Raw genomic sequence first — 9,587 nt, forward strand, 5'->3', positions numbered from 1 at the left:
CAATTGTTGTGGATCTTAATGGAAGCCCTGTAATTATAGCTATTTCTTGTCTATCGTTCTAAAATGTGGCAAAGCTACAGGCAGGCAGAAGAAAGGGGAGGGGATATCTCACCTAAACTAGGGTGTGCCAACTTCAGAGTCTTTTATTTCCCCATGAATGGCCGTGCTTACACAGGTGAACGCTACAGTGCAAGTCAATGGTCATGGGGTTAAAGTCTCAATTCCATCAGCTATCTCATCCTGCATCAACTAGCTGATTAAGTAACCCAAGTCACAGACATGCTTGGGCAGATACCATGCAGCCAACAACCTACAGAAACAGAGCCTTAAAATTAGTTTATGTCACCCTACAAAATGTTAGGTATCTCTTTGGGACCTATTTTCCCTGAGGTGTTAGCAGATCAACTCTGAGGTCTCCATTATTTTCAACACCTTGCTACCCAGGTTACAGGCTGAGTACATCCAGACAGACTTCAGGGGTGCCTGGTATTTTGGTTCTACCTCCTCCCTCAATATACCCCACAGACAGATAAGCTTATTTAAGTCTGGTAGACTTTTCAGTCAAGAATGTCATCATTCAAAAGGCAGGTAGACTAAGGTAAGTGTGTGTGTGTGTGTGTGTGTGTGTGTGTGTAAGCATGTGTGTGCATGTGCACGTGTGTTTGTGCGTGCGTTCGTGTGTGCATGCGCACGTGTGCTTTTTCTTTCAAGGTCTTAGCATATATTAGTGTGGTTGCTTTTATTCTTCTTAGCTACTATTGTTTGGAATCTGATTGCCAACTTGGATTTATTAATTTATTATTTAGTTTATTAATTTATTTAGTTATTTATTAATTTATTATCATTCCCTCCAGCTCCATCTATTATAAACCAAGCTCCCATATCCCAAACCATGTCCTTTGTCCATCCATCTAGCCATCCATCCATGTGCACATACGTTTGAGACAGGGTCTCACTGTGTTGTCCTGGCCGGCCCGAAACTCATAGGTCTGCCTGCCTCTTCCATACAGTGCTGGGTTGCCAGGCTATACATATACATCATATACAAATACGCATACATATACATTATATATGTCCAATTTATGGGCATAAAAGACCTCACTGGCACCGATATTAATTTTTTTTATGAAAGCCACTGTTTCATTCGCCAACAATATAATAATCGACACAGTTCTCTCGCTAGGAATTGAAAGGCCTTGGAACACTGCAACTACTTTAACTGTACTCTCTAAAGTTTCCCTTAAGTAACTGCAGCTCAGAGCACCAGCCGGCTCAGTCCTTCGCTGGCTCGCTCCTTCGCTGGCTCGCTCTTGCCCTCCCATTCCATCTGATCTATGGTTCTCAGGACATAGCGGAGACTGCTGGCTGCAGACGCTGGAAAATGTAACTCGGAATTTCCTACAATCTCAGCTCCACTTTCTCCCGGGCGCCGGCTCGGGGCTGGAGCCTTGTTATTGTCACGTGGCCGCGGGTGCCAGGCGGGCCAATGGGCGCGCGCCCGCCTTCTCGCCCCGCCTCGCCGTTCCGCCGCGCCGGGACATCGCGCCCCGCCGCCCGCCGCAGGCGGAAAAGTTTCTCGGCGTGCCATCCCGTTCTCGGACGCCGCTCGGGCTGCCTTCACCGTGGCTGCCGGTCCTCCGCTGCTGGCTCTCCCGCTGTGCAGGGGCATGCGAGGCCTTCAGTGCGGGGACTGAGCCACCAGGAGCACGAGGCGGCGATCGGCGTGTCCAGCCCGGTCTGGGAGTCGGTGCTTTTGGGGGTGCGCGAGGTTGTAGAGCTCCGGGCCGAACCGGAGGCGGCGGGGCGCGCGGCGATGGGTGCTCCCGGACTCCGAGCGGCCACCGCGGCGCTGGGACTGCTGCTGTGCGCGGGGCTGGGGCGCGCGGGCCCGGCGGGAAGCGGAGGCCACGGGGCTCCCGGGCAGCTCTTGGACGACGATGCGCAGCGCCCGTGTCCAGCCGCCTGCCACTGCCTCGGGGACCTGCTGGACTGCAGCCGGCGGCGGCTGGTTCGCCTTCCCGATCCTCTCCCGGCCTGGGTCACACGGCTGTGAGTATCAGTATCATTCCGGTGGGGTGAAGGAGACCGGCCCGCCAGGGGTGCGAGACCAGAAGAGTCCGCCTAGGCCCGGGGCTCAGAGCGCACTATACAGCGCCCAGGCCGCTACCGGAGCCCTGTGGGGGGACTCAGTCTCCCTCTGCATCCGCGCAGGTGGGTTCTTGAGTCGCCACTCCTAGGCCAGCAGACCCGACGCCTGCGATTGGGAGCCAGTCTGCGAGACACTGTATTTTGCAAGTTTTCTTCTGAGTTTATGTAGGAAACTGGCCCAACTGTAGCTTCTCAGGGGTTAGTTAGGGTCCCTAGACGGTCACTGCAGGCGCGCCTTTCTCTTATAACCCCCCTTGCTCAAGCAAAGCCGCACAGACTTTTTCTCTCCGCAGTGCTTAATTTCACATTAGCAGACCATCAGCCTCGCTCCCGGGCCACTTTGAAATGCGTCTGCGTCTTGGTTACTGTGAGAAGTTGGGTGCGAAGACTGATCGGGTAGATTAAGCAAAGGAAGTAGGTTTTCACAACCGAGATCTGGGCAAGTTTAGAGCCTGCGCTGAGTGCTGTTTGGCGGATTTTAGCTGGGAAGCCAGAAACCCCGAAGTCACTGCCAACTGTGTGGATAGAACACGGAAGAAAATATAATTTACTTGGAAATGCGAGTCCTTACAAATGTCAGCTCTCTTTATTCTCTCCCAACCCCTAATTTTGTTAAAATTGGAGGGGGCGTTTAAGCCATAAGCAAAAAAGCAAAAGTTGCACTTAAAAAAAAAAGAAGTTGTCCCGTTTAAAAGAAATCAAATCACTTCATACTTAAAGATTCTGAAATTTAGGCCTAGCAGACATTCTCAGCTCTTAAACACTCGTAGGTCCTGACAATATTGGCCAGGCGGCTTAAGAAATCGTGGTTTTGATCCAGTGTCCCAACCTACATTGTTTCATCAGTTATAAGCTGTTGACCATCAAACAACACGCTCTCTTAAAAGGGAGTTTAATAAGGAAATAGAATTAACGAGAATTGGATTGATATTTAATGGCTGATTATGGAATGTCTGATGTAGCAGCTTTTATTACTCGTGAAAGGGGAGATAAAGACCTGAGCCTGAAGCAGGAAGACTTTCAATTAGTTGTGGCTAATTCCATTCAATTGCCTCTTGCCGGGTGGGGGGTCACACTGCTGCCTTCCTGAAAGCCGACTGGCTCTCTACTGACAACATATGGAATGGAGCATGGGGGGAGGGCACCTATGGATGCTAGAAGGGCGGAGGTGGGGGGGGGGGGAACTAAGACCTTCCCTGTCTCCCTGGAGTGCCTTTAGAAATGCTTACGAAGTCTAACTTTACCCAGTAGTTTCTCAATGACAGGTGGCCCACTAGATGTAGATGGATTTCAGAAAACTGTGTGGACCTTGATTGGAAATTGAGTTGAATCAAAAGGGAGCGCGTGGGGGGTGGGGGGAGTGGATTTGATACCTATTTAAACGTTCTTAAAGGGAGCTGACCTAATTAGGATTTTGTTTTGCAGATAATTTGGTGGCACACTAAAAACAAATTACAGTTTATTTGGTTAGCACAGTCTTTAATTACATTTCCGCCAGTAGTAAATTGTCTCAATACACGTCTGCATTCCTTAAACGTATGTGAAAATACAATCCACTTGTATAAATAAGCGCTGGGTCTCTTGTCAGAAGCCCTGCTGTGATCGCTCATCACACAGCCTGTCCATCCTTGTACTTCTGTGACTTCTGACCGTCTTAGGACGGTCCCCAAGCCATGTGGTCTCAGGTTCTTTATTGTCAATGCTTCCTTTGTTTACTCTCGAAGGTCTGTTCCCCTCCTCAGAGAAGAGCAAAAGGCAACATGCAGTCCTTCTCCTCTGTTATTTTGTGTATTGCCATAGGAGGTGTGAGCTGCTCCTAGTTAAACCTTACATAATTACAAAAGCTCTTAAGTAGATGGCTTCCAAGACCGAGGAGTGCATAGAAACTGTGTATTGTTCACCACAGCCCTCCTTCCTCGGGCTTTTAAAATAGCAAACATTTGTCCTTAGAATAGTTTATGAGAAAGTTCAGGAAAAAAAAAAATATGCTGTGTGTCTTTTGTTTCCTTTGTTGAATCTACAAGTTAGGAATGTCTGTGCTTCTCGTGTGTGTGTGTGTGTGTGTGTGTGTGTGTGTGTGTGTGTGTGTGTGTGCGCGCGCACATGTTCCCCACTTTATCCAGTTGTCCTTTATTGCCATAGGAGAGCCTGGTGTGGAAAGCTGAGTAGTTGGAGCTAAACAATAATAACACTGTACTGGCTTCTGCTTTCAGAAAGAACCTGCAGTTCTTTAATGAAAGTCGCTGTTTAAAAAGTTACTGCTGGAGCCTCAGTCAAAGAGCTTTGTGCCTCTGCAGAGCTCTGAAGCCAGAGAGGGGGGCTTGTTAAAATAACGTTATTTAGCCAAAGGGGGGCGAATTGTTTGATTGCCAACCTCAAGTGTTATTAAATTCTAGCTGGAATTTCAGATGATTTATCTTATCACGCAGAAATGTTGGCGCTCTTAACAGGGCTGAGGAGAAAGTCCGAAAGGTAGTCTGTACACGACTGGCTTCTTTGGTGTTATGAAAGCTCTGGTACAGGGTACTTACGATTGGGGGTGGGGAGGGAGAAGTAGTCCTATGTTTTCCACAGCTGTTTCTCTATATTTTCCAGACCAAAACTCGAGCATAGCGGGCTGATTTACGAGTTGCTTTGGATCAGTGTTTTAAAACAGCTACAGCCTGCCTTTTTGTTTTTCGGCTTTCCATATTTCTGCTGAGTTAGCAGCATGGCAGGCCCCTGTGGGATTGATTAAGAAGCTACGCTGTATTTGTGTTTTCAAATTTGAATTGGAAGTCAGATTTCCAAATGCTTAGAAAGAAGAAAATGATAGCTAGAACCAAATGTTGTAAAATTAATAATTTTCACATACACTTGACAAAATGGAGAGTGACTCTACAGTATACAGGGGACTTTGCTTTCTCTAGGCCTATGCCCTGTGGCTTTCTGGGTAAGTTAGCACCTCCCCAACTTTCTATCTATTGACTTCATCACAGCAAATCTTTTTAAAAGTTTCCTGTGGAAGATGTTCTTTCACAGAACTTCACATAATGATGACTCTGCCCTCCCTATTGACTGGTTTCTTTCCTGGGTTCAAGGAGACCCTGGAAACATTGTATCTCACAGCTCCCTTTAGTCTTCCAGCAATAAAAACACTACAGGGAAGACGTAGGGAAACGCCATGTCCTCTAAAAGGAAGGCCATTTTTTTTCTGAAACATATATTACTTTAAAATCTAAATTTAGGTAAATTAAAAGTTTCATGGCCTTAAGTATTTAGCAGTAAAAGTCACTGAAGAAGCATTTTTCCCTCCCACATATAATGTGGCTTTAATAGTACACAGAGCTCAGGATGGAAGCATTTGCAATAACTGAAATATGTATAGCTGCCAGCTCCTGCTGGAGGACATGCAACCAGTGTCCCCAGAATGTGCACTGGGCTGAAGGCCTGTTGCCAGTTCAAAGGTCTTTGGTTTTGGGAATCTCATCCTACCGCTGGTGGAAAACTTTGAGCACCCAAATCGCATTTCTCCCAGTATCTCCCTGTGAAATAATCCTTCCAAGGAGCAGAGAGCAGTTCTTAGCTTTCCTTTTCTTTCTTTTAATTTAAAAGAAAATTAACTGTATTAAATGTAAATACCAGATTGGTCCCTCTGTGATTTCCAACACAAGAGACAAGGCTAGGTGGGGGCAAGCTCAGCATTCTTGAGCTAAGTGGCTCCAAATGACTGTCTGTGGAGCAAGGCTCAAGTCCCAGGTGGAGGGCTCTTTTCTTGGTTGTGTTTTAAGGCTTGTGGGCAATCTGTGACTGTCTGGGGTGCTAAAGCACACAGGTTTTGTTTGACTGCTAACGTGAGTTGTTGGGCTCACGGCTGCCTTGATGAACTCCAGATGGACTTGGGCTGGACTGTGAGGGAAAGTGTCTGGCTCCAGCCAGCGTGGTGAGCGTGCACAGCAGTGGTTGTAATTGCAGGATTTTTATAGTTTAAAACTGAGCCAGATTTTCCCCCCTCCATGTTAAAACTCTACCAGAACAAATCTACTCATGTCTGTTACTGCCTGGTAGGTCTTTAGGCAAACAGAGCTTAAATAAAACCTTTGCAAGTTCTTTTTAATTTTGTTTTAAGGTGATATACAGAAATCAGGGCTTACTCCCAAAACAAAAAGTTTGGAGAACGAAAGTATCCTCAATTTTGAATTGTCGACTAAGCAAGAAGTAACATGATTTAATCTGAGTGTATGATTTCTATTTTTCTGTTGGTTGTTGAGTCCATTCTGATGTACCTTACATAGCTCATGCTTGTCAGCAACTAACATTAATTAGCAAACACTTTGGCTATTTAAAAACATCTTCATTTTAAACATTGAAGAATTAACTTAGAGTCAGCTTGCCTCTTCCAGAGAGGGGCTTTTAGCCACACTGTGCTTAAGCCTGGTTTCTAGTGGCTATTCTTCTTGGTACTGAGTACGGCAGGGACAGGAGTTTGTAACTTTTAGTACTTTGTTGCCTGTGGGAATTGTTACTGTTTGACGGAGCCTTTGGAGAAGCACATTTGTTTTAGTGTCTGCAGTATGTTCACAGGATACTTGTAGCATTAGCCAGGCAATTTTAGATAGTTAGTGTGGTTTAAATAGTGTCCTGCATTGCTAGATGTTGAAATTCAAGGAGTTTTTGAAAGAGAGGATTCAGGCAGTGGTATATCCTTTTGAGCATGTACTTTCAGGGCTGTGTGTGTGTGTCATACATACATACACACACACACACACACACACACACACACACACACACACACTACACCAGGACACTAGCCCTTTAACACATTGAAACAAGTCAATCCCCACGGATGTCAACTTCTGTTCTCTTCCACTGTAGTGAGCACGTTAGTACTTAATTTTGTGATAATAAAAGTGTTTTTTTTTTTTTTTTTTTTTTCGGAGAACTTGTTTCAGTAACCTGCCTAATTAGCCACTTTTCATAGTTTATGATGTCACTGTATCAGATTGGGAATGGGGGTTAAGGCGATGAAGCAAAGCACACTTCACAAAAGACCTGTTCACCAAGTGCCAGAAAACATCTCTTAAAATGCTTGTGGGCTTCAAGGATTTGAATCTGCCAGCCTCTTAAACTAATTCTGTCCTCAGAGTTTGTCGTTTTGACTTTGGCATTTGGTTGCCATTTAATTTGTGGACAGAATGGTCCAATTATTTCTCTGCTTGTCACTGGTGTTGAGAGAAAGAATTCAAAGCCCCTGTCCTGCCCGGTTGGTCATTAAGTGATATTAGTGACATTTAAGAAACTACTTGTAATATGACTTTTGTTTTCTTACAGGGACCTGAGTCACAACAGATTATCTTTTATCCAGACGAGTTCCCTGAGCCACCTTCAAAGCCTTCAAGAAGTGTGAGTCCCATTTTTCTCTCTTTTGAGGTTTGCATAAAGTATTTTCCCCCTGGGACCATTTCAAGGGACGAACCTTTGGATAAAAAAAGTCCTTCAATCTTTTAATTTGGGTGATGCCTTTAAATATTGTAAGGTGTCTCCATGTCTTTGGATTTCAGATCTAATTGGCTTTTTTTTTTTTTTTTTTTTTGCATTTATAGGAAGCTGAACAACAATGAATTAGAGACCATTCCAAACCTGGGATCCATCTCTGCAAATATTAGACAGCTATCCTTGTAAGTGAATCGTTCCTATGTATATTTATAGGAGCAGTGGATGATAGCTAGATCAGTGGTTCTCAACCTGTTGGTCGCGACCCCTTTGAGTATGGAAGGGGTGTCACATATCAGATACCTACATATCAGATATTTACATTATGATTCATAACAGTAGCAAATTACAGTTATGAAGTAGCAATGAAGTAGTTTTATGTTAGGGGAGGGGTCACCACAACAGGAGAAGCTCTGAGAAATGGTTGCAGCATTAGAGGGTTTAGAACCACTGCTCTGTTCGGACTAGCATGCAGTTCTTACAAGCAGACTTTGAATTCTCGCCCCAAAGCATAACAAAGAAGGCCTCTACAGAATAACTTCATTTCCACGTCTAAATTTTGAGCATTCATTATTTACTTATTTATTTATCTGCTTAATTTATGATGCTGAGACCGAGAGAGCTTCTTGCTAGGCAATCCATTAAGCGACAACTCCCTCAAACATCCTTCTAACAAAATAGTACTTTACACTTCATACTTGCTAACTTGACTTCCAGGATTCAAAAGAGCTACTTTGAGCTTGGATTATATTCTGTAGACTAGAACTTAAAATTCTGTCATTGTGTCAGCGGTTGGCATAGGGGCTGTGCATTGGGGTGATGTTTGTAGAGAATGGTCAGACGTACTGTGTGAGGCTAATGGGACTGGCTATGTGCCATGGGGGCATCTTTATTTCCAGCTTCGTGTGTGTGGATTTGTGCAAATATGAGTGCAAGTGGCCTTAGATTCCAAAAGAGTGTGCTGGATGCCCTGAGTCGTTTATCAGCTGCTGGATGTGGGTGCTGGGAATTGAGCCACCTCATACCACCTCTTAACCAATTGAGCCACCTCATACCACCTCTTAGCCATAGCTCCTGGTATTAGAACCAGGGTTTGAAACCCCGACTGAAAATGTGGACATAGGTAGTTAAATCAATAAGTGAAGTGAAAATGTTCGTTTGCAAAGTTTTCGGATAAAATTGTGTCAAATTTTCTGTATTTTCAGTTTAGATAATGTATTTGAGGTCAGTTTTGGGACCACCTTGTCTTTGTAGCATTTAGAAGTAGCATTTTGTATGTTCCAGGTCTTAATTTCTAAAATCAAGCCAATTCCCATTTTGATCTTGAGTAATTGAAATTTTTGCTTGTCTCTAAAGTTAAAACATGTTTTTTACATGGTTTGATAAAAACCACTATTCTCCTCCTCCTCCTCCTCCTCCTCCTCCTCCTCCTCCTCCTCCTCCTCCTCCTCCTCCTCCTCCTCCTCCTTCTTCTTTTTTCTAGTAAGGGTGTTGGGCGGATTGAAGTTATATAGTAAATTTCAGGCGAGCTGGTCAATCAATTAAAGTGATCACTCTCCAATTGCTTCCATCTGGTGATTTATAGTGGTTTGTTTTTACTGAAGGCCCGGGTCAGCCAAGTCACCCTACAGCCACCCTGTCTGCTTTCTTCTGTCTGAGTAAGAGCTGAGTGGCATTTGATACTGATGTGGTTTCTCACAGATCAGAACCAGAGACGGAGGAAAGAAAAGGCACTTGGTATTTGTCAAATAAACACCGAATTAAAAAAAAAGAGAAAGTTTTCGTATTAGTATTAATACCTATTTTCTTCATGTTTCAATGACATCCGAGTGGAAGGGATAGTGGCGCATCGGAGTTATTCTTCAGACTCCCTCTATCCTGTCGTCTTTGTGTTCTGGCAGATTCTATCAGCGTGCTTAAGAGCCTAGCACAGTGGTGGCTGAGGGTCGGCAATGTGGGGTGTTTTT

The 9,587-nt window shown here is 44.7% G+C and overlaps 1 protein-coding gene across 1 annotated transcript in view; it reads left to right on the forward strand.

Moving 5' to 3' along the window:
* Window positions 1–1,556: 1,556 nt before the first annotated feature.
* Lrig3 (leucine-rich repeats and immunoglobulin-like domains 3) overlaps window positions 1,557–9,587 on the forward strand; it is a 49,141-nt gene continuing 41,110 nt past the window's right edge. The window contains exons 1-3 of the mRNA NM_177152.5: window positions 1,557–2,049; window positions 7,459–7,530; window positions 7,731–7,805. Of these exons, the coding sequence (NP_796126.4) occupies window positions 1,814–2,049; window positions 7,459–7,530; window positions 7,731–7,805 (383 nt within the window). The 5' untranslated portion in view covers window positions 1,557–1,813. The remainder of the gene's footprint in view (window positions 2,050–7,458; window positions 7,531–7,730; window positions 7,806–9,587) is intronic.

Source organism: Mus musculus, chromosome 10 (assembly GCF_000001635.26).
Source record: "Mus musculus strain C57BL/6J chromosome 10, GRCm38.p6 C57BL/6J".
NCBI lineage: Eukaryota > Metazoa > Chordata > Mammalia > Rodentia > Muridae > Mus > Mus musculus.